Source organism: Elephas maximus, chromosome 8 (genome assembly GCF_024166365.1).
Source record: "Elephas maximus indicus isolate mEleMax1 chromosome 8, mEleMax1 primary haplotype, whole genome shotgun sequence".
Lineage (NCBI taxonomy): Eukaryota > Metazoa > Chordata > Mammalia > Proboscidea > Elephantidae > Elephas > Elephas maximus.
In genome coordinates, this window is record NC_064826.1 from 28,906,824 (window position 1) to 28,932,914 (window position 26,091).

A 26,091-nucleotide genomic window follows, 5' to 3' on the forward strand; every position below is an offset into this window, starting at 1 on the left:
CTTATATAACTGATTTAAATGTGGCTGCTTTTCTGTTCCCTTCCTACAACTTGTGCTGTTCTGGATGGATCCTGGTCAGGGGACTAGGATGAGGGTGGGAGTGGAGGCATTTGATGTAATCACAAAGGCTTTTTTAGGAAAACCATTTAAAAACGATTGATGCATTCCATTAGACTGCTTAAATGCTAATAGAGTAAGTAGACAAATAAAGTAATTTGGGCTGCTACTTCAGGACAGGACGGGTCATAAACACTCATGAATGAAGTCCAGCTTGTGCTGCTGGAAGGAGCCTTATGATGCAAAGGTGACAGGCAACTGCGTTCTAAGGGATACTAACTTATTCATTCTTCAAACACCTATTGAGCACATATGTGCTACTAGCTATTGCCCTCAGACTAGTGCGTATTACAGGCAATTCAACTACTCTTTGCTAAGACCTATAATAGGGTGTATATAGCTCCAGTGAGGCCAGAAATGAGGAGATCCAACCTCAGCTCCAAGGTCAGTGCCAGCCTCTGGGAGGATAATGAGTGTAGATTGACACTGCTTTTCCCCATCATTCCCTTTGCTTGTTGAGTCTATTTCACAAACCTTTTGTCCCATCCTGTTTTGTGTGCCCATGGTCGCTGTCTACATCTTGTTTGCTCCTTAGGTTGACAGCCTGTGGAAGCTCATTCCCTATTCCCATTTGGCTGCCTCTCTGCTTCTGGTAAGTTTCTAGGTCTTACTCAGTCTAGCCTCAACTCAGCTTCTCCGCTGCTACAGAATGGTCTGTGGTCTCTACTCTCAGTTACCCGTCACTCAACCAATATACATTTGGTTGGCTTCTCGGGCCATTTCTTCTCTGACTTCCTTTCTAAAGCCCTTGCCTCTAAACAGTTGCCAAGTCCTGTAGGTTCTGGTTCTATAATCTTGGGACTCTGTCCCCTCTTTTCTGTTCTCATTTGGAATGCCCAAGTTCAGGCTGTTCTTGATGACTTGCTCAAATGGGTGCAGAGTACCTTAACAAATCTTACAGCCTCTCTTGTCTCCCTCTAGTATACCCAAAAACAGTGGTGCTAGGTTAATCTAATGCAACCATGATCATATAACTCCTCTGTTCTAAGACTTTGAAAGACTCCCTAATGGATAATGAAGTATTTATAGATACCTCAGCCTTGCATCAAGACCTTCTACATAAAACCTTCATCTGCCATTTTTACCTTCCTTACCTACTTCATTATTCTTTGGTCAAACTGTATTTTCTGATCCCTAACCAGACTTCCTTGCCCCTTTTTTCCCTGTTTTTATCTTTCTGTCTGCTTAAACCAAACTAAACCCATTTTCATTGAGTCGAATTCTAACTTGTGGCAACCCGTATAGGACAGAGTAGGACTACACCGTAGGGTTTCCAAGGCTGTAAATCTTTACAGAAGCAGAGTGCAGCGTCTTTCTCCTGAGGAGTGGCTGGTGGGTTCAAACTGCCAACCTTTTGGTTAGCAGGCAAGTCCTTAACCCCTGTGCCACCAGGGCTCCTTTTCTGTCCACTTATCAGGAAATTTCTCCTTAATACTTTTTATCAAAATATTACCAGCTCATTAAGACTTGTCTGAAATGCCACCTCTTGAACTAATGATAATGATGATGATAAAAAATAGTTAACGTTTCTCTGGTCCTTACTGTGTGCTAGACACTGTTCTGAGAGCTTTATATGAATTAACTAATTTTATCCTTTTCACGATTCTAATGAGATAGATACTATTGTTATTCCCATAATAGAGATAAGGAAATGAGGCATAGGATGGTTAATTGACTTGCCTAAGTGTGCATAGCTAAGAGATAGAAGATTTGGAATTCAGAGCATGGCAGTTCAGTTCCAGACAATGTATGTGTAACAACTTCACTTTTTTTTTTAACCTGTGTAATTGTTGCCTTTTCCTAAGTGCCTATAGATAAGTCTGCCATTATGTAAAGCATTTTACATGTGATCTTCATTTTAAACCTGACAGCAGTCCTCTGAGATAGGTAATTATAAATGAAGCTCAGAGAGGTTCAGTAATTTGCCCAAGGTCACTCAGCAATAAGTGGTAGAGCTCAGATTCAGACCTTAGCGTTTCTGAGTGCCAAGCTCATGCTCACTGTGCCTTTGCTGATGTCTCTAATAGACTCTTCTCAACCTTTGAAGTCAGGTATGTTGTCCTTAGTATACACTTCCTATTTTTATAATCAGCCCAAACTACCAGAGTCTAAACAGCTTGATGATATGAACCATTCGCCTTGTCCATTGTTTTAATAAATGGTTATTAAACTGAATAATGGTCAGGAAATTGAATAGGAAGAGTAGGGGTAAACTAGCGCATCAGATTGAGGATGGTGCCTGAAGTCATTGAAGAGAGTGAGGTTTTAAAGGAGGAGTCTGGCTGTGAGATAGGCTTAGGCTCACAGGTTTAGGCTTGCTAAGGCTTGTTAGGCTTGTTAAAGGGGGAAACTAATGCAAAATGTGACAAACTGTTAGGCCTTCGGCAAATGTTTGCAAGGCAACTCCATGGCTTTTCCCTTTGTGCCTTTAGTTTTTTATTCTGATTTAAAAAAAAAAAAAAAACTTAGAAGGTTCTTTATTTAAATTTTGGATGTAGATACTTAAACAAGCAGAATGCATTCAACCCAGCTTGTCCATTTCCCTGTATTCAGAGCCTTGTTTCACTTTCAAAACTGGTGAAGATTAGGGTAGTGAAGCTTTTTTTTTTTTTTAAGACAACCAGTATCTCTGAAGGCTGCCACATCTCAAAGAGTTCCTAAAAAAAAAAAATGCTTGCAGCTGGGCTGTGGTGGCATTCAAGCAAGAGTTCAAATGCCGTTATTTATCAGATTGATTGAGAAAAAATGAGAGAGCCTCAAACCAGATTTTTATAACTATTATACCAACCCCCGCCCCCCCCCAAAAAAACAAAAAACAAAACACTTTAAGAGGCCACCTTTTGGAAAACAGAAAGCATTTTTGGTGAACTTTGGTCATGAATTTGACCTTTTTACGGAATTATTGATAGGAGCCATTAAGCAAAAATCCATTGCAGTCAAATCAATTCCGACTCATAGCAACCCTATAGGACAGAGTAGAACTGCCCAATAGGGTTTCCAAGGAGCAGATGGTGGATTTGAACTGCTGACCTTTTGGTTAGCAGTCAAGCTCGTAAGCACTGACAAGCCATTAAAACATTCTAATTTAGGGCTTCCAAATAAAGTAAGGAAATCCAATTAAATTTGCATTTCAGATAAATGACAAATAATGTTTAGTATAAGTATATCCCATGCAGTATTTAGGACATACTTACACTAAAACATTATTTGTTGTTTATCTGAAATGAAAATTTAATTGGGCATCCTGTATTTTTATTTGCTAAATCTGACGCCCTTACTGTAATTATATTTGTGCTTAATAAACGTGAAGCTGTCATAGAACAAAAAAGTTTTCTATATGTCTCTGGGGAGATTAAGAAGAATTTGATTCTAATTTTATTGGAGAGGCAAGCCAAAATAACTAGACAAATAAACCTGAATATGCCATGACTTTCAAGGTAATTTCAGTAGCAGGAATTCCTTCTCTCCTTAAAAGACATATTGAAGCTAAATGGAAATTGGTTTTAAGCCTTAGATGGGTACTTCCAAAGGCTTTTAGCTGTAGACTAAATGAAGTTCATTTGTTATTGCAATTCTGCCTTGCTATTAACACAGGCATTAGGAGAGCAGTGGCAGCTCAGGGGGAATGTAAACAGATTGAACAGACGTGTTTACACTGTCGACAACAGCTGGGTATCACCATCAGGAGATCATCATTTGTCAGAGTGTGATGCTGATATATGTTCAACTGCTGGGAAACTGGAAACCCTGGTGGAGTAGTGGTTAAGAGCTACGTCTGCTAACCACAAGGTCGGCAGTTTGAATCCAGCAGCTGCTCCTTGGAAACTCTCTCGGGCAGCTCTACCCTGTCCTATAGGATTGCTATGAGTTGGAATCTATGCAATGGGTTTGTTTAGGGTTTTGCCGGCAAACTAATTAGGCAAGTGCTGGTCAGAAAATTCAGTTGGAAGCACCTGTACATGTTGAAGACTAGCAGGCTATATTTAATGGGGTAAATTTTTTTTTTTTTCAGTTTTATTACTTGAGGGATTTTGCATATGTCTCTTAATTGTGTGGTGGCGCGGTGGATAAGCCCTTGGCTGGGAGAAAGATGAGGCAGTCTGCTTCCATAAAGATTACAGCTGCAGAAACCCTCTGGGGCTGTCCTGTTCTGCTCCATAGGGTTGTTATGAGTCAGAATTGACTCGATGGCAATGAGTTTTTTTTTTTTTTAATTGATTGTGTGGAAGCATTTTTAAAGCTTTTTAAAAATATCAAGTGATTGAACCAGATCTGAAATCATCCTCTTAGTGGAAATCAAGTAGATGTTCAATGGCCATGAAGAAATTTCTCCTTCTCAACTTCTTGTTTAAAATTGTAATGCAAAACTGGAGTATCTTCAGATAGTATAACAATTTTCTAAAAATTCTCTGTTTAAGGACTTCTCTTATGTAGTAAACATTTTAAAATTATATCGATAGTCATAAGTCATTAAGTTAAGTTAAACTGTTAAGTTTAACATCTTTGCTTATTTTCTGTTTATTTATTTTTTTTGGCTGATAGCCTAGCGACTTCATTTCCACATTACGGTCCATATCACTTACTGCGTTTTTAGCACCTGCCCAGCATTTTACCTTTGTTTTCTCGGAAAATACTCAAAGCAACTGTATGTGGTTAGAACGATTTTACAGATGAGGGAAGGTAACATGCCCAAGGCTGTACAGCTAGTAGTTTTCGAGGGTTTGAGTATAGTCTACGCTCAAAGCTCGTGCTTGTTTGCCTACACTGCACCGCTGTTACAATACATTTAATTAAATACTAGAATATTTCTGTAAGACTTAAATACACTTCATTTATAAAACCAAGGCATTCCGTTGTGATTTCACTTTAAGGAAAACAAAAACAAAACCTTTTAGTATTCTTATTATAAAAGGAACTCTAAAATTCAACCGTAGTTGTCATTCTCTCACAGAAATTTTATTGGGCATTATTCTGCCAAAGAACCTGACAGTTTTTCCATTTTCTTCTCTCTTTTCCAGACTCCTCTATTCCCCTATTCTTTACTTTTCTTATTAAACATCTACTGAGTACCCAGTCTGTGACAGACACTTGAGATACACAGATGAAAGGGGAGAATAGAAAGAAACCAACAAAGCAAAATACAGTATTCAAGTTATAAATAAATTACTGTGTGAACACAGAATGAAGAGTGATTGGAGACTTCCAGAAGGTTTCATAGGAGCGTCATTTAAGCTGGATGTTGAAAACGCATAGAAGTTTTCAAGTGGTGAAGGGGAGGGAAGGGGATTTAAAGCAGCATGAAAAATGTATGCAAAGATAGGTATGAAGGGAATGGCAAGTTTAGGCAAAACTTAGAAGTTCAGCGTGGCTGTGGTGTTTGGTGCTTGATGAGAAGAGGAGGAAGTAGGTAGACTTGCAAAGACCTTTGTGGGAAAGTCTGATGTCATCCCTTGGGCTATAGAGAGCCAAGGAGCCCTGATGGCACAATGGTTAAACACTTGACTGCTAATTGAAAGGTTGGCAGTTCAAACCTACCAGTGACTCTGCAGGAGAAAACACCAGGAGAAAAGACCTGGCAATCTGCTGTGGTAAAGATTACAGCCTACGAAACCCTATGGGGCAGTTCTACTGTGTCATGTTGTTGTTGTTACGTGGTAGTGTTAGGCAACTCATACCCACTGCCGTCGAGTTGATTCCAACTCATAGCGACCCCACAGAACAGAGTAGAACTGCCCCATAGGGTTTCCAAGGAGCACCTGGCGGATTCAAACTGTTGACCTCTTGGTTAGCAGCTGTAGCACTTAACCACTACACCACCAGTGTTTCCTAGGCAACTCATAGCGACCATATGTATAACAGAACAAAACGTTGCCCAGTCCTGCGCCATCCTCGCAATCTTTGCTGTGTGTCAGCCCATTGTTGCAGCTGCTGTGTCAGTCCATGTCGCTGAGGGTCTTCCTCTTTTTTGCTGACCCTGTAACAAGCATGATGTTCTTCAGGGACCAGTCCTTTCTGATAGTAAATCCAAAGTAGGCAAGACGAGGTCTGGCCATCTTAGCTTCTCTGTCATATAGGGTCTCTATGAGTCGGAATCAAATCAAATTGAGGACAGACAGCAACAACAACATAGAGAGGCAATGGATGTTGTCACTGTGGGATGAAATGATAATTAAGGCACTGGCAGGCCAGTTAGAAGTTACACTGTAGCCTTAGCAAGCCATGACAGGGATATGAACTAAGTAGTCTTTGCTGAGGTAGAATGATGTATAAAGAATTACACATGGTAATAATGTTTCTGCTACTTCGTATCAGGAAATAAAGTATTCTTCTACACGTATTTGTACATTTTTTCATGAAATAAAATATCCTTTCAAGACATACATTTTGTTTTGACTGGTTAAGTACAATTGTTTAAAAGCTAGAGTTTTAAAACTTAGATGCTGAATTCCTAAAATCTCAAACACAGGAAGCTGAGTAAGTAGTTAGGGATTTCTTGATTCAGATTCTTAGTTTGCACAGCTAGTTTTTGTATGCGATAGAGGGCCCCCCCGCTTCCGGGCTAGTAGGTGCTCAAAGCCTGTGCTTGTAGCCACTTCTCTTTCTTAGTATTACTGTTTTGACTGCTTCTGCCGTGCATCAGAAAAGCATGTAAGCAGATGTCTTTGAAAGTAAGCGCTATGTCAGAGCCTAGGGTGCAGGACGATTGTGTAATATCCATGGCCTTAGTGTTACGTCATCGTGATAGTTATTTTGGGTGCTCGTTGGACATTTTTGCTTATTTCAGTGGTGGCACAGTGGTTAAGCGATCAGCTGCTAACTGAAAGGTCTGCGCTTCAAACCGTTGTAGGGTAAAAAACATCACAGAGTTTAGTAAAGCAAAAAGAAAGTTCTATTCGGCATATATTCAAAAAGGCAAAGGTGGGAAACAGACAAGCATGCTGCCAGAGCCGTGTCTGCCCAAGCCAGGGAGTCATCAGAACTATCAGTATGTATTAACGTTAGAGATGGGCAAAATCATTGAAAACTTCACCTTTTCCCAAATGGCTAGAAACTGTGATCTAACATTTCGAATCGTCTTCCTTAATGATCATTGGTACAGGTTTCAGTAACAACAGGCAGGAGGGTCTTCATTGGTCCAACAAATTTTCTATTCACTAAATACTAATAGATAAAGATGAGAGTAGAAAGTCTTTTGTGTTCCATCTGATTGGTTTATGTGAGAGGTTCCCTAAAAGATATTTTCCAAGATATCCTAGCTATTGTCTTTATCTCGGGGCCCAGTTGATGAGTCATCCTGTGAGCTCAGCTTCAGCCAGGTCACATTCTCTATGCTCAAGGACAGGGCATAACTTTAATATTATTTCCGAAATCAAAACCCACCAGCCGCTCCATGGGAGAGATGTGGCAGTCTGCTTCCATAAAGAGTACAGCCTTGGAAACCCTGTGGGGCAGTTCTCCTCTGTCCTGTAGGGCTGCTATGGGTTGGAATCGACTCGACGGCAACAGGTTTTTTTTTTGGCAAAGTTTTCATTTTCTCATCTACTTCCACAGTGTCTGTTTACTGACTTCCTTTGGGAAACATAAAATAATAGACACTCATTTAAAATGATTCAGATGTTTAAATGACTCAGGAAACAGTATCCCTAACTGTAGAGAAAGTCATAATAAGAGAAGGACAAATAACACCTTTTGAGGAGGAGAGAATTAAAACACTGAAGCCAAAGAGGAAAATAGCTTTCAGATAAACTTTTTAGAAAAATAATATTTAGTGCTTACTTTGTGTGGTATGTCCAATGCAATGGATGGCTAAATAACAAATTTCGATTCAAAGTAAAGCAAGCTTTTTTCATTAAATTTCATACATTTAAAAAACTAACTTTTTCAGAATTGTGATCTATATATCCTTCCCCTTTGGTAATTGGCCCTGCTTATATGCTCAGATTAAGATGAATCTTCTCAGCTCAGATAACAGAAACAATTATTTAAATTTTATTTAACATATATAAACACTATAGGTGTATCACTTAGTATTACTGTTAAGTAATAACACTGAATTATTCTAAAATAAGTGGTTATTGAATTTTCTTTAGACTAACTGATTTTAGTTTTAAAACTTTAAAATTTGGAGACTACACATTTCCTCAAAATAATTACATTTTTATAGCCATTTCAGAAACGTGTCTATAAGAAGATGTGAATTTCATTAGGTGATATTTGTCAATGTAAGAATTTTTCTTAAGTAAAAAATTTAATAGCTTCAGTGTCTTCTCTGTGAAACAAGCATTTAAAATATTTAAAAATTTCGTATCCTGTGCAGGATTTATACAACTGAGTTGAAGGCATGGACTGGTAACTGTTAACAGGACAGTTAGAGGTTTGCGTCTTATAATGAAAACATTTCAATTCTAAAATTTCTCTTTTCGTTATGAAACATACTTTAAAAGAACTCTAAGGAAAAATAGACCGTGTCACTGAAAACATTTAATAATAGGACGTGGGGAAGTGTTACCTGAGCTGAGACTTGATGGGGAAGAAAAAGAGTGGGGGAGAGGAAAGGATGAGTGAGGGGTGAATGGGGGCGAGGGAAAGAGCAAAGGGGTATGAAAGGCCCTTGCTGGGGGCAGGGAACAGGGCTAGGGGATAGGGTGAGGTGGGGTGGGGCAGCAAGGTATCGTGAGGAACCATGAGGAACCGAAAGGCTAGTGGACGAAGTGTTGGCAGTAAGATTGGGAAGCTCAAGGTGTCCTTAGAGAAGGGCACATGAATGCCATTGGGTGGGTGTGTGCCAGGTGTAACAGGGCTGAGAGTTGGCTGCATGAGCTGGGGCCAATTTAGGAAGGGTTTTGAATGTCATTATCTGCAGCTCGAAGTTTTGTGAGCCAAAGAGCGACAGGATCTGATGTGTCTTTTGCTCCATAACCCTGGTGGCAGTGAATGTCCTTGGCAGCTTCTAAGCCTTTTGCTTACTTACCTGGGAGAAAAAGATTACCTGGTCCTGCTACTTTGGGTCAAAGAGGCATCACATATAGAAAACCCTTTTTAATGGTACAGAAGAGAAAATACAAGAGGTACTTTTATATGAACAGTGCGCCTTTCCTGATTAAAGGTGTTCATGATGCGAAGCCCATCAAACGTTTTAGATTGCTTTTCCCAGATACACATTATAAGTAAAATTATGTAATCTGGATGGTTTAAATTCAGATTTGATAGCAAACATATGATCAGAAAGCTAAGCTAGGATCTGGGAAGCTTTGCATTAGGGAGACAAGCCAGAGGCAAGGATCATTGTTGAAAGGTTAAAACAGTAGTTCTTTGGAATGCCACAGTAATTTTCCAGCCTGGGAGAGGGGGACTTCCGTAAACAAATGACTATTATGGGAGGATTGTGGAGAACTGCTTAACTTGTTTGAGAACAAACTTTGCAAGCATGTTAGAGGCCAACAGTTACCTGCAGGTAATGGATATGCTCCTTCCAAATCATCAAGATCTGTTTATAAAAGCAGGGCTTCTAGAGGCTTTACTTTTCAACATTGTTATAATTTAAATATTTGTTGTAACGTAAGTGCATTCTTTTTAAACAAAAAAATCATTCCGCAATTCCTGCTATTTAATTCACTTTGGTCTATTAATTAGACTGCATATCTGATGTTTTAGCAATTTTGGTGAGAATTTAATGATTTTATCATCATTCATGCATAGTTTTCTTTCCCTGAACCTTGACCATGTCCGTGAATCACGTAGCAACCTGTTTCAAAAAGAGCAGTGAAGAGAATATATTTTTGGGTTACAAAAAGATATTATTTGCCTGACTAACAAAACAAAATAAAAACAACTGTCCACTTGTAATAAATATTGGTGTATGTAGATTTATAAAATTTAGAGGAAACATTTCCTCTAATACTCTTTTTAACAAATAGAGTTTGTGGTTTTTCTGGAGAATATAGAAACGAGTTAAAATGAATACCTTGTGTCTGAAAAAGGTTAAATAAAAGAATATGATTTAGAAAAAGATACTTTCATAGATATCCGAGTTATTCCGTTGCCGTTGAGTCGTTTCCTACTCAGAGACCCTGTGGGACAGAGTAGCACTGACCCACAGGGTTTCCAAAGCTGTAATCTTTACGGAAGTAGACTACCACATCCTTCTCCCCTAGGAGAGGCTGGTGGGTTTGAACTGCCAATTTTTTGGTTAGTATCTGAGCGCTTAACCGCTGTGCCCCCAGGGCTCCATCAGAATTATAGATAGATTAAAAAATTATTGGCAGATAGTAAAAGTTTTCTCTCTGCCTAATCAGACATCATCTTTTCAAATTTCCAGTTTCCTAACCTCTTATCTTGTAAAGGTGTTATAAAGGTGACTGATCGTGAACTCATGCTCCTCTTGGGTTTGGGAGGGGTCTAGCCATTTGGTTGGGTGGCACAACATTTAAGCCCTCAACCACTAACTGAAAGGTTGGCAGTTCGGACCATTCAGTGGCTCCACAGGACAAAGACCTGGCGATCTGCTCCCATAAAGATCACAGTCTAGAAAACACTGTGATGCAGTTCTACTTTGTCAAGTGAGGGTCACTGTGAGTGGAAACTGACTCGATGGCACCTGACAACAACAGCAACCATGAAGACACAATCTAGGTCAGAATTGAGTCTGGTATTATTTTGGCGACATTGTTTAGGATATTTCCAAGGCACCTTCCTACTTGCACCTTCATGCCTGGGTTCTGGAGATGAGGGCTTTGTGTCACATTCTGAGGAACAACATAACGATATGCAGAGACAGCCTCTTCAGAGACCAGTAATACCTTGTAAATCTTTTGAGATCTAGCTGAACATACAGACTTGAGCCGATCTAGCTTACAAAACAACAGAAGCTATATCCGTGGTGACCTTTCTAGCGTATCCAGCTATTTCATTGCCTCACCCTTAACTTATTTTATTTTAATGGTTTAGCTCTCCTGATACAGCTCATTGACCTGGGAACTCGTAGCCCTTGGTTCGTTTCTCGGATCCTGGCATAACACATTTCTGTCCGTAGTTTAAATAGCACACAAAGTAAAAGCTTACTAATTTGAATTTCACCAACATCTTTGATAATTAACTAAGCAGTGACCAGTGTAAATACAGTTGAAAAAAGGGGTATGTAAGCTAACTGGGTTAAGCTAATATACGCTTTAAAAGATTAGAAATATTCTTCTGTATTTGTTCACGTATAATCATGAACAAAGCCTACCGTTGTTATTGTTAGTGGCTGTTGGGTATGCTCCAACCAACCCATGGCAACATTACGTATGACAGAATGAAATGTTGCCCGGTCCTGCACCATCTATGTGATTCTTGGTATGTTTGAGCCCATTGTTGTGCCTCTTGTGTCAACAGCTTACCATTATTTTCTTACCTTAGTTTGAATTTCCACATGTACTTAGGAGTTACAAGACTTTATTTCTTTAAAAACTGGTGTATAGTTCTAGGCTTTTTCTAAATTTGGCTGACTTCATTCCAATTATGATTCTTAAAAAGAGAGGCTCTTTAATGTTGCCTTTTCTTTGAAAATTGGTAAATGATTGGCCTTCAGAAAGGACCAGACCTGGGCCCGCTATTACATCTTTGTGAGAATTGGCTAAACAGAGGCTCCGTGTGCGTGTGTTTTAAGCAGCAGGTACTCTCCTGTGTTAGTATTTTAGTCTCAGTGAACTCTTAACAGAATGTCGGCTGTTCCATTATCTTGTACAAATATTTGGCACTGGAATTCCCTTATTTACTAACTATAAGTAATATAATATTTTTAAACCTCCTACAACCGGGAAAGGAAAAATAAACAGCTGACAGAGAGATACTTAGCACTGAAAGCTTGCAGAGTTTAGTCTTTGACAGGATAGAGACTGGAGTTTATCATTTATCATTTGGTGAACGCGGGCCTTTCATTGTGCTTTTTGTTTATTAACAGTGTTGGTTGTTCAGTATGTAGTTAGGAGTCAGAAGGTACCCTGTTTTGAAATATGAAAATGTCTAGTAAAGAATGTTTTATTTTGAAATAGTTTTTTTATTTGAGGGTGAGGTGAATCTACGGTTGTACTGATTTTCCAAGATAAAGCAAATCTGACTTTTCTGGTTTTAAATTATGTTGAATGTTTCTTAGGAAAAAACTGAGTTTTCAGTTATAAATTAAGAGAGAAGAAAGCAATTTAAAAGAACTTTTATAGGGTTTACAGTTTTTACCTTTCTCACAGTGAAATATATTCTTACTGAGGGTGTTCTGATACTTAGTTGTCTGCCTGCCTGCACAAGGAAACTTATGCATAAGTGTTCAGAGAATATATGAGAATTTTGTTGTACTAGGCAAAAGTCATTTTCCAGGTAGCATTTATAGGAAAACAGTTTGAAAAACCACTGCATGTCCATTAGTCTTTGTGGCGAGTTGGATGTAGGTTTTTTTTTTTGTTTGTTTCCTTTAGATATATCTCTCTCAGAGGCCCCTCTCAGTAACGCTGGATGAAATGAGGATGTAAAGTTTTACATCCATAGGATATATTTTCTCCAAAAATGCTCTTAGGAATCAAAAACATTTTTTTCCTACATGTCTCACGTGCTTACCGAGTTTAATACTCCAACAAATAGACATTCAATTAATTGACTTTTTAGGGTGGATTATTTTTTGTTTTCATTAGATTCATAAAAGTTAGAAATGAAAATTTAAAAACCAATCTAATTCCCCCAAAGTGAAACTTATTTGAGTTTATGTAAATGCAACTATTACGATCTTTGCAATTTTGTTAATAATCAATTATTAGCAATGAAAATGTAAATAAAAATCAGTTAGTTATTATTATTATTTTTAGTGCCATTATAAATGCTCAATTTAATGGATCTTTTTAAGCATTCACTGGCAACATGCCACTATACTTCATCATAAAAATTGTAACATGTGAATAGGAACAAAAATTAATTTTACTAGTGGAAAGAAAATGATATGAGTGCCTTGATATAAGTTTAATATAAGTTTAAAGTATAAAAAGAGAAGAGGGCATCATTATCTGTTGTAATTTGTCAAGGATTTTGACCTAGCATTTAAAGCAGCATTTGTGCCTTGAATAGCAGTAATAACCCCTGCTGTTGTTGAGTCGATTCCAACTCATAGTGACCCTATAGGACAGAGTGGAACTGCCCCATAGGGTTTCCAAGGAACACCTGGTGGATTCGAACTGCTGACCCTTTTGGGTAATAGCTGTAGCTCTTAACTACTATGCCACCAAGGTTTCCTGAATAGCAATAGTAGGTGGGAAAAAAGAAGAATTTTTTGCCATCCTTAAAATTTTTATATTTTGTTAAGTCATTTTGTTCTCAACTGAAGCTCAAGTATTTAAGGTCAAAGACGAGCACATAGGGTTTTTAGGTTATTCCTCTTTAGCTATGAACCCTGGTGGCACAGTGGTTAAGCACTTGGGTGCTAACCGAAAGGTCAGTGGTTGGAACCCACCAGCCACTCCATGGGAGAAAGATGTGGCTGTCTGCTTCGGTCAAGGTTTACAGCCTTGGAAACCCTATCGGGCAGTTCAGCTCTGTCCTGTAGGGTTGCTATGAGTCAGAATCGACTCGATGGCAATGGGTTTGGTTCCCTCTCTAGTTAAAGACAAGAAGGGCTTTGTACAATGCATGTGGACAGGCACTTGTGTGCATGTGTGCTCTGTGGACACAGAAGTTGGATTATTATGATGCTAACAGTTTTTTAACAGTAACAGCAGCAGCAACAATGTCACTAATGTAATATATACTATGTGCCAGGCACTACGTGCATTCCATGTATTAACTCATTAAATCCTCCCAACTGTATTAAAAGGTGGGCGCTATTGTTGTCACCCTTTTACAAACCAGAACACTGAGGCACAGAGAGGTTAAATGACTTGCACAACTACGAAGTGGGAGAGCTGGGGTCTGAATCCAGGAAGCCTGGTTGCAGAGCCTGTCCTCTGAAAAATTTAGTGCTCTGTTGCCTGTCAGTCATTGGTGAATTGCACCCAGCTCCATTTTCTTTTTTTTTTTAATGGAGATAATGATATTTTTTGTAATTTTTTTGAGAATAAATGATATTGTATATGTAAATCTTTGGCACAATAAATGATTTGTGTGTGTGTGTGTATATATATATGCACACACATACACATTTACATATACAGGTATATACATGTTATTGATATATACAGGTGTATACATGTTTTTGTTAGATGCTGTCAAGTCGGTTCCAACTCATAGCAACTCTGTGGGACAGGGTAGAACTGCCCCACAGGGTTTCCAAGGAGTGGCTGGTGGATTTGAACTGCCGACCTTTTGGTTAGCAGCTGAGCTCTTAACCACTATGCCTCCAGGGCTCTGAGACACAGATATATACATAGAAGTATATTTTATTGTTATATACTTGTTATTTTATATACATGCAATACTTTCTTACACACACACATATCTCATCAGAAATAAATTCGGACTTCCTTCATTGAATGAAATTGTGAAGATAGAATTCTAAGCTCCGTAATTTTATGACTGAAATGAACTGTCATGGAAAATAACAACCTACACTGATTTGAGCAGACCCAATAGATAGTTTTAATGAGCAATATTTCTGGAGAGACCAGGAGCCCTGGTGGCTCAGTGCTTAAGAACTCAGGCTGCTAACCAAAAGGTTGGCAGTTCGAGTCCACCAGCAGCTCCTTGGGAGCCCTATGGGGCAGCTCTACTCTGTCCTATAGGGTTGCTAGGAGTCGGAGTAGACTCGATGGCAGGAGGTTTGGTTTTCAATGGATAGTTTTAATGAGCGATATTTCAGGAGAGACCTAAATTTATAGGCAGGGCCTGGCAAAAGAGGCCTCTGGGTAGAGTCCATAAACCACATTCAAGTATACACTTTCTGTATTTTTTACAGCACTCCTATTTTGAGCTACTGAGGGTATATTTAGCAAAAGGAGAAAGGTACCTGTGCGTAATTGCTACCCACTCACTTTAGCTTGAGTCACCCTCAAGTATAATTGGGCTACTTAAAAGTTTTAGCCTTATTGAATTACTTTTTCTATATAAAAAAGTATTTTAAATTCCTAGCTACTAAGTTTTTTTTCTTTGGTGTCAAGGTTTCAGGGCAGCTATTTTTTGTCTTAATTTTTCTTTTTTTTTTTTAAGAGTGCTTCATACACATAATTTGAAGGGTTAATTTAGTTCTAAAAGGCTTATTATGAAAAACAGCAGTGCTTCACCCCTACCATTTCCATCTCCCAAGGCCAGCCACTTTCAATTTGTTTTAGCTGATTTCTTTGATATTTATTTCCGTATCTCTAAATCGCATGTAACTCTTCTTACTCTTTTAGTTTTAGGCGCTATCCATTGGCTTCCCCTTATGGAAGATGAGAAACTGGCACTCCTTCCTGCCCTTGATCCTCCTCTCCCCCAGACACACATACATACTTCCCATCTCGACTCAACACGGACAGATGGTTTTGGTTAGATCATTATTAAGTGTTTATATCATTATGATTATGTAAATGGTGTTCACAGCTGGGCCAGGTAACTTTGCCCTCCTTTCCTTCTTTCCTTCCTTCTTTCCATTCCTTCCATTCTTTCTGGAATACTTTGTTTTTCTCAGAATTAATAAATTGTGTTTTTTTTTTTTTTTTTTTGATATTTCTATGTATGTATGGCTAATTCAACTTTAAATTCCCTCTGATGTTAATTTTCTTTTTGTGTATTCAAATACATTGGGCATTCTATCAATGATTTTTTTTAGAAGAAATCTATCTCAGAACATTCTAGACCTACTCCAGTCTAGGTCGGCTGGGATTATCTCCATTGTTAGTTATCTCCTCACTACCATTCTGGATTTCCTTTGCTTCTCTTGTGTCAGATCCCCTGTTTCCTGGATTCCAAGTTAGTGTGTTTTCCTGTTTATTCTCTCATTTTAGAGAGCACATCTGCCAGTAGCTTCCAGAGAAAACATTCATAGGAGATAAATTTTTAAACGCCTGATGCCTGAGTATGGCTTTATGTGTACTCTTAGATGTTAATTTTGATGGTTATAGAGTTATAGTTTGGAAATCATTTTGTCACAGAATTTTGAAGGCACTGTTCCACTGTTTTCTCGCTCCCAACATTCTGTTATTTTGGTTATTTGTTTTGAGCCTTTGTAGGAAAGGTATGTGAATTTGGACTTCAACTCTCCGTGTCCAGTACTGTACTTTATCCTCTGCTGTGCCTAGTGTTCCCCCAGTCCTGAGACGCTTTGTTTTAATGTCTCCACGGGATAAACCCCCAAACCTCTGTATTTGTGGGGTGGGGTAGCTACCCAGCTTCATAGTGTGGGAGAGGAGAACTGAGGGTCTAACTTCTTAAACATATTTTCAAGAGTCCCTCTCTTTTTCGTAGTGCCTCCGTGCGCTTCCGGAGATAGCCGAAATCATCAATTCCGCAGCATTTTGAGGGCTCCGTGATATGAATCAGGTTGTTGCCCAGCTTACCCCACTGCTGGGTTACTAGTGACCAGTTGCCTTCAGATCATCTCCCATGTGTGTCAGAACTGCATTCCACAGGGTTTGCAATGATATATTTTTCAAAAGTAGATCACCGGGCCTTTCTTCCAAGGATCCCCTAGGTGGATTCAATCCTCTAACCTTCAAGTTAGCAGCAAGTACGTTAAGGTTATTATTCAGCTTTTTGGGGACTTCTGAGTCGTTTGTTCCGCTTCTATCTACTTTGCACTTTCTGAAATGTTCCTAGGAAGCTCTTGACTCCTTTTCCTTCTTTGTCTTATGGGTTTTCGTCTTTTAAAATATCCCTTTAATGTTGCTTTAGTGACATTTCAGCAGCCCTGATGGCACAATGAGTAAACCCTTGACTGCTAACTGAAAGGTTGGCAGTATGAACCCCCCCAGCGGCTCCATGGGAGAAAGACCTGGGGATCTGCTTCAGTAACGATTACAGCCAAGAAAACTCTATGGAGCAGTTCTCTGTCACATGGGGTTGCTGTGAGTTGGAATCAACTCAGCGGCACCCAGCAACAACAGCGGTGACATTTCAAGAGGGAAAAGGTATAAGTCATGTGTTCAGTCTGTCTTCTTTAAGGGGAACCCCAGGGGTGATGGTGTCAGGGAACCAGATCGTTTAAAAAAATAAACATTTCATTAAGAAAAGGACCTCTTTGAGACTTGACTGTTTTGTCTGTATGCTTGTAATGAGGTGAAATAATCTTTAATAGGGAGAATGAGTCTGCTTTGTTTCTATCGGGGGATGCCGTTGCCCACAACTCACCAGGGCTTACATAGGAAGGTGGGATTTCATGCCCCTCCCCCTTCCAATGGACAAAGGGACTAATAACCTATGCCATTCTTGCCAATCTGTGGCCCAGTTTTAGTTAGTTTAGAATAACAGACCAATTGGTTTCTGTACTTCAAAAAAAAAAAGTTAGGTTCTCCACCCCCCACACCCTTTCTGCCTTAGTTTCCTAGTGAATAAGAGGTTTTCAACATGTTTTGAAAAACACCAATTATATTCTCACTGAACATGGTTTTTACTAGAAATTTTACCAAATAGTTTAGGGGATTAGAAACAATGGTAGCACAAAAAGTAAGCGCTCAGCTGCTAACTGAAAGGTTGGTGGTTTGAACCCACCCAGAGGCTGTATGGGAGAAAGATGTAGCAAACTGCTTCTGTAAAGGTTACAGCCAAGAAAACCCTATGGAGCAGTTCTGCCCTGTCACGGGGTCGCTATGAGTCAGAATTGACTTGATGGCACCCAACAACAACAATAACAACAGATTATGGGGTTAAATGTACTTTATTGGGGGTGGGATTGATAATTTCAGGAGGATGAACAATTTTACTCACCATCATCCTCTAATTTTAGTTATACCTTATTCAAATATGTATTGGGTACCTTCTGTGTACCAGGTAGTATGTTAGGTATTGAAAACATATGGTACTTTTGCTCATAGAGTTTATGGTTTAATAATAATGGCCAACATTTGGGGGAGTGGTTACATGGAAACCCTGGTGGCGTAGTGGTTAAGAGCTCGGCTTCTAACCAAAAGTTTGGGAGTTCAAATCCACCAGGTGCTCCTTGGAAACCCTACGGGGCAGTTGTACTGTGTCCTGTAGGGTCGCTACGACTCAATGGTAACAGGTTTTGTTTTGTTTTTTACATGCTGCAGCTCTGTGCTTGGCACTTTACTTCATTGAATCCTTAGCACAACCCTGCACAGTAGTTTGAGTTTATTAAATCTCATTTCGTAGATGAGAAAACTGATGCCTGGTAGTTTGTCCAAGATCATCCAGATGGTATGTAAAGAGCTAGAATCTGAAACCAGGTCTATTTTGTCTCAAAGCCCACATTCTTTCATTTGTATTGCTTAAAAAAAAACTTTGACATACCTTGTCCTACCTAATCCCCTGATCTTTTGTCTAACCCAGTGAGGGCACTCAGTTTTTAACTGAAAGGTGATTATTCTCAGTTTTTGAGGTTTGGTGAAAATTGCTAATTAATTAACATCATTTTGGGAATGTTTCCCGTTATCAGTGTCTCTTACTTGATGCAGTTTTTTTTCCAAGAACATATGTTTAGGGTATAAAACTTCTTTGTAGAACACAAATTTTAGTTTCTTTAGAATAGAGAAACTTAGCTATTTCAAGGAACTCTGTATTGAATAATTTTTAAAGGACATAAAATACTTTGTAATGCAAACAATTACATTCTATTTTCCTTGTATAAACACACTTTTTTTCCCATATGTTTAGTTGATTGTAGTTCAGGAGAGAAGAGGAATGTCTATATATTGAGTCTTTTATTTAGCTAGGTAAATTGTCTTAAATGATTAAAGGCATGGTGGAGTCTCATAATATAATCCACAAAAAGACTCATAGTGAAACAGAGGGACAGAGTTATAAATAGTAAATTTGTAGGCAGAAGTCAAGGAAGTTGAATGTTAACAAGAAACTCAGAGCTCAAATGAGTCAGAGAAACCCAAGGAAATGCTGAAATTGTTTTTCTGATTGGTAACCGATCATTATTGCCACCAACATTTATTGAATACCTGCTCTGTGACAGGTACTGCTGGGCTTTGGGGATAAAAAATGTTTAAGGACAAGATCCCTGCCAGCCAAAACTGACCGACTGGCGATTAAAGTGAACACTGTGACTTGTTGGTAAAGCAGCCAAGTGATTTAAAAGTGGAAGCCTCTGAAGCCTGAAATACAGCATATGGGAAACTCTACTACGCAGAAGGAAGGAGAAAAGTAAAATGGTAAAGACCAAGCAGTGAAATACTAGAAAACAATTACGAGGAAGAAACTGTGGCAAACTGCAGGGAATGAAGGAAGGCCAGGTACAGGAGACAAAGAAAAGTTAATATGGGATTGTATTTCACAAACCAGAAAAAAAGAACATTTCTATAATGCTGCACATTTTCCAAAGCATCTTCACATGTATGAGATCAATCATGACAACAGTGAGGAAGACTTTATTTTTATCTTTATTTTATACTGGTAAACTGAAGCCAGAGCAGTTAATGATTGACCAAAGATCCCATAGTCTATTTCAGAGCTGGGTTTGAGCTTTGATCTTTTGACTCCAAATTCAGAGGTCTTTCCACCATTCCAGAAGGAAAGCACACAAGGAGAAGAGGGGGGCACGTTGCTTTGCGAGCTGGACTGGCAGGGGCCATTTTTTCAAGCCATGTGTAGTGGAAAAGTGAGACGTGCTGATACCAAGCCTATCTTAGTCATCTAGTGCTACCATAACAGAAATACCACAAGTGGATGGCTTTAACAAAGAGAAATTTATTCTCTCACAGTCTAGTAGGTTATAAATCCAAATTCAGGGTGTCAGCTCCAGGGGAAGGCTTTTTCTCTCTTTTAGCTCTGGAGCAAGATTCCTTGTCATCAATCTTCCCCTGGTTAAAGAGCTCCTCAGGTGCAGGGACCCCAGGTCCAAAGCATGCACTCTGCTCCTGGTGCTACTTTCTTGGTGGTATGAGGTCCCCAACTCTCTGCTTGCTTCCCTTTCCTTTTATCTCTTGAGAGATAAAAAGTGGTGCAGGCCACACCCCAGGGAATCTCCCTTTTCCTTGGATCGGGGAGGTGACCTGAGTGAGGGTGGTGGTACAATCCCCCCCTCATCCTCTTGACATAAAATTACAATCACAAAATGGGAGACAACCACACAATACTGGGAATCCTGGCCTAACCAAGTTGATACACACATTTTTGGGGGGACATAATTCAATCCGTGACAAAGCCAGCGAACCAAAGAGTTGCTGTCAGGTTGATTCTGACTCGTGGTGATCCCATGTCTGCAGAGTAGAACTGCTCTGTAGGGTTTTCAAGGTTTTTGAAAGCAAAAGCCCAGGCCTTTCTTCTGAGGTGCCTCTTGGTGTGTTCTAACCGCCAACCTTTCAGTTAGCAGTTGAGTACTTAGGCCATTTTACTACCCTACCAGTGAACACCGCTGGGGGAGATAAATGCATGCGTCCAGTGATGTTGAGGACAGCAAACAATTTTGTAGTGAAATGTGATGTGAGATATACTTTATACCATAACAGAGCTCAGCTGGAGATACTGCTTAATTCCTTGCTAGTTTTGTTTTGTTTGAAACTATGGCTTAACACCATGCTTTACAGATGTCTCAAATCCAGCCCTTAAATTAAATACTGGTTGAGTGACTCTGCGCATGCAGTAATCAAGAGGATGACTTTATCCAGGACCCAGGGCTCACCGATAAAGAGATTTTAGTTTGACCTAAAATGCAGTTGACCTTCGTGTGTTGTATTATGTATGGATTTGACATTTCACGTTTTCCTTGGAGTTAGAAGACTGAATGTGTCAGGCTGAAGCAATAACAACAAAACAAAGGGAGATGACCAGGAAGCTGCAGCAAAATATATAGAAAAAGTTTTGACTTTAATTTGTTCCATGAAAGTTTTATAATGTTGGTGAAACTGATACTTTCAACCCCAAGGCCAAATAAATGTAGTGCTCCTGAGTGTTAGCAGAATAAAGACAAAGAAACTTTTACATGAGAGAACTTGCCTCAAATGAATCCACTAGAAATCTGAAAGATACAATCATTTTGGATCTTCTTCAGAATTAGGAGGGTTCAGCTCATGTGGACCAGTCTCTCTCTCCCCATCCCCAATGACTGGTCCAGTCTCATTTTTCAGTTTGAAGTGAGAGATGCTTTGGATACACATGCTTTACATTTGCTTTCCTGCCTGTGTATAAGTTATGGTATTACTAGCCCGTTGTAAACCTCGCTTTGAGGAACCAAAGACTCTTGTCACCCTGCTGTTATGACACTGTTGTTTTGATCCATAGACCTAGGAGAGTTGCTCAGGCATTATACACATCTGGGCACTTCCAGATGGCTCTGTTTTGGGGCCTTCCTGTTGGTTCTGCTGCCTTTGTAACCTGGGCAGTGACTCCAGGAGGTAGGTAATGAGGTGACTCAAAAGGAATTTTGTTATCTAGTGCCGTCTAGTCAATTGCAACTCACGGCGACCCCGTGTGTGACAGAGTAGAACTGTTCCGTAGGGTTTTCTTGGCTATAATCTTTACGGAAATAGAGCGCCAGGGCTGTCTTTCCACAGTGTCACTAGGTGGGTTCAAACCACCAACCTTTCAGTTACCAGATGAGTCCAAAACATTTGCACCACCTGGTGACCTCAAAAGAGGTTTGAACGGTTATAAAATCACTCCAGAACACCCTCCTTACGTGATTATCCCCAAGGCAATGTCAGGGTATCCCTTAATCCCTTTCTATCAGCAGTACACACAACTACCATCCGTGTTCATGTTTTATCTTTAGAGATATCTTGTTATTTCAGGGCTGCTTTGATTTTCATCGTAACCTGATGTCAATTTTGAGAAGAATTTAGGTTAGGAACAGAAGAGGAGAGCAAAGGTATCCCGTAACGTTATTCTTTCCCAGAATCTCATATTCTCCTAGGATCTCTTTCGATCTCATTAAAGAAGATTGATCTAGCATATAGTTAAAGCATCTTTGGTCACTTTGCAGTTTTAATACTATTTTTGTCTAGTAATCTCTTAAGTAAAGCATTAAAGAGAGTTTGGAGAAAAACTGACTTAGAGTTTACAAAAGTTCTTCTAATCATTATATCGAGGCTGAAATCTTTAAAGTAAGGCCTAGAAATAGTAACACTTGGAAATGAGCTCTGAGGAGATTGAAGCTGAACATGGGTATTACATATGCTGAAAATAAAAGTAGCTGGTAAAATGGTATTCACTCAAGGAAATATTGTTTTATTTTTGAACCAATTTTTTTAAGCCATGTTATTGTCTATGAGATTATGTAGTTATATATTCTGCATGTTATATTTGAAAGAAATAAATGAAAACTAATAGCAGGGATTTATTTTTTGAAATTATGAGGGACATATCATGGAAGTAGTAGAACATCCATCCAGTTTCTTCCATCCCTTTCTTTCCTTTTTTTTTTTCGCAAAAATTACGGGCAAAGAAACTTAAAGTTCAAGTCCTGATGACTCAGAATCCTAAATCAGTCCACTTTTTTCCATTTTCTTGCTACCATCCTGGTCAGCAGTCTTTTATTTGGTCTTCCTAATCACAGCCTTGCTTTCCTACAGGATGTTTTTCACAAAACAGCTGGAATTATGTTTTTATAACTTACATTAGATCATGTCACCTGCCAGGGGATTTTTATTGCAGCTAGAATAATATCCAAAATCCTTTCCAGGGCCCATAAGCCCTCTCATGATCTGGGTTCTTGTACCTCTGAATGCCATGGTCATCTGCTTGAACTTCTGTACCCCTCCGCCCTGTCTGTGCTCCAGTTAGCACTGAGTCCTTAAGTAAATAACTCACCTTGTGGTGCTGTGTTGCACCTCATGTTTCCTCTTCCTGCATTGCTTTTCCACAAATCCTAGCAGGATTGACTCCTGTCATTACTGACTCTTCTGAAACATCACCTTCCTAAAGAGACATTTCTTGATCACTTAGTCCAAGATGGCTCCCAAGTCTTAGTCTCATTCCACCTTGCTTTGATTTCATCCATTGTTTTTTGTGTCACACATTTATTGAGCACCCACTGTGTGCTGAAGAACACAATAAATCGCCTATCCTCATGGAGCTTTTATGCCAATAAAGAGAGATTATTGATGATCATCACTACCTGGTACCCCGACCCTAAATGGAATGGAAGATTTATGAAAGCAGGGACGTTGTTGTATTCCTGTTGGAATTAGTGAAGAGAAGTTTCAGAGATCTCATTCTTTCCCGTACCTTTACTACTTGTCTGTGTATAGTTACCTCCACAGCTGGGGAGGTGGGAAGGAATAGCATAAAGAACACTGCCACAGAATATGCCAAAACTGACTATGCATATTTCTTGTGCAAATCACAGTATCTATTTTTGGTGTTAATTTTCTCATCTGTAAAATAGGTTCTCTTGAGGAGCGGCTGGTGGATCCGAACTGCCAACCTTTTGGTTACCAGCTGAGTGCTTAACCATGGTGCCACCAGGGCTTCTTATTAATTATGAAAGTACTTGGTAAATAGAAAAGTATTTTTTGTTTGCAATAGTAATCATCATCATCATCCTAATAATTTCCATTTACACCCATGAGCACCTGAGGTCCAGATCTACATTTCTAGTAGTTTAACAAACATTCCCATAAAACACATCTAAAATGAATGGTTCCTCTTCCCACAGGACTATTCTCTATTTGGTCAAATGTATCTTCCTCCCTCAGTACCTAGGTCCAATCAGTCAAAATGTGTTGTCAATTTTTCTCTGGTTACATCTCTTGAATCTATTCTTTCCCTTACATATTTGCAAGACTACCATCTAACAAAGTTCAGGTCCTCACCAAATGTCTCTGCTTTGCTGCCTTCTAAGGGACCCTTCAAGGAGCTCTGGTGGTGCAGTGGTTATGTGCTCAGCTGCTAACCAAAAAGATCTGGTAACTCTGAAGGAGAAAGACCTAGTGATTTACTTCCATAAAGATTACAGCCTAGGAAACCCTACGGGGCAGTTCTCTGTCACACAAGGTCAGTATAAGTCAAAAACCGCCTGGAAAGCACCAAACAACAAGGGACCGTTCATCCCCTGGTCTTTTCTTTCCAATCCATTTAGAACTGTGCAGTTATTTAATCTGAACTCAATATTTGTTTTATCTTCTCGTTCCCCTATTCAAAAACTTTAAAAAAGATGCCACCTCAAGACCTACAGGATAGATTTAGAACCCATTAGCTTTTTACTTAAAATTCTCCATAATCTGGCTCCAGTCTACTTTTCAAATTTGATCTTCTACCATTCCTCTTTATGACCACCCAGTACAGCTAGGTGGATGTTTCCTGTTTCCTAAATATTTATTTTACTTTCCTGCCGCCTCTGCACAATTGTACATATTTGTTTGGAATTTTCTTGTCTCTCTTTTCCAGTCCTCTTCAATTTTCAGGCCTGGCACACATCTCTCACAGGACCCCTCTGAATTTTTATCTTCATTTCTGCTTTTGACATTGTATTCACCTTTGTTATTTCTTTGCCTACGTGTGCCTTATCAGAAGTTCTGATATTCTTTTATATATCCCAAGTGCCTTCCACATAATAACCAAAACCAATCTCATTGCCACTGTTTTGATTTCGACTCATAGTGACCTATAGGATAGAGTAGAACTGCCTCATAGGGTTTCCAAGGAGCACCTGGTGGATTTGAACTGCCGACCTTTTGGTTATAAGCTGTAGCTCTTAACCACTACACCACCAGGGTCTCCTTCCACATAATAGGAACTTCTTATGCTATTATACATATTAAAGCATGATCAGTAATTGAGATTTTGCTGTATATTGTAGTTTCCTAAGAATGGAAGGGAGGTCCCCTTGCCTGCAATGATTTAATATCTGCTCACCTCATCTCACCCACTTTGAAAAAAAATTAGGTCCGTTTTCTCAGCCACAGTATGGAGAACTTGATATATTCTATCAAACTATAACATACAAATTCTAGCTTAACCTAATGAAAGTATTGGCATTTATAAAATGTTTGTCCCAGAAGATGCATAATAAACCATGGTCCACTTAGGTGAGTATTGAATGTTGTCTGCAAGATATTGCTGAAATTTCACCCATCTGTTCTTGAGGAAGGTTCATGAAAATGCGTCTCTGTTTACTTTTCCATCAGATAAACATAACACTGAAGAATATTTAGCTTGCCTCTGATGACCGTGCTTTACTTGAATTCTAAACTAACAGCATAATTTTCTGTTCTCCTGCAGTACTTTGGAAGTTTACTTGTCATTTTCTGTGTAGAACTGGCTTGTGGTGTTTGGACATATGAACAGGAAATCATGGTGAGTTCAAGACGGGAGTAAACACAATCTAAAACAATACCCAGTTTAACATTCTAAATCTGTTACTTTGGAGTAATTTAGACACATTATTACTAATTTGTGTATTTATCGCCATGAGTTGGAATGGACTCAAGGGCAGCTAACAACGGTAGCAACATGGTACATGATAACAGTGAATAGGCCCAGTACTTCTGAAAAATACCTTTCCTGTGTCTGTTCTAGCTAAAGTACATTTCCAAACCATGATTTGTAACATTTCACGGGGTATCCTATGTGGTGTATGTCTTTGATTCCGTAGAGTTTTAAAACATGTATATAACTGAGTAAAAATACTGCTGTGTTCTAAAATGAATTTTACCAGTGTATAACAGGAAAGATTTCACATTTGCAGCCAGATTTTCTGCGAGTACTTCAAAATCTATGCGAAAGCCTTATAAAATGCTGACTTCAGCAGTATACCAAGGAGGAAGCACGCTTCTCCTGTGTGCCAGGAGCCAAAAAATCTTCCGCTTTTTAAGGAGTGTGTTTGAAGAGTTGCTGTATGTTAAGCCCAGTGTCGAAACACTCTCAGAATCTGAGACTTGATACTTGGAAACAACTCTTGAGCATTTTTTCTCTTTTCTTTTA

At 39.2% G+C, this 26,091-nt stretch overlaps 1 protein-coding gene across 4 annotated transcripts in view; it reads left to right on the forward strand.

The window, feature by feature from the left end:
- Positions 1-26,091, forward strand: part of TSPAN12 (tetraspanin 12) — a 72,953-nt gene that overhangs the window by 19,302 nt on the left and 27,560 nt on the right. For 3 of the 4 annotated variants that reach the window (XM_049893874.1, XM_049893876.1, XM_049893875.1), the window contains one exon: positions 25,390-25,464. The exons of the other annotated variant lie outside the window; for it this stretch is intronic. In XM_049893874.1, coding sequence (XP_049749831.1) covers positions 25,390-25,464 — 75 coding nt within the window. The remainder of the gene's footprint in view (positions 1-25,389; positions 25,465-26,091) is intronic. 4 annotated transcript variants of the gene reach the window in all.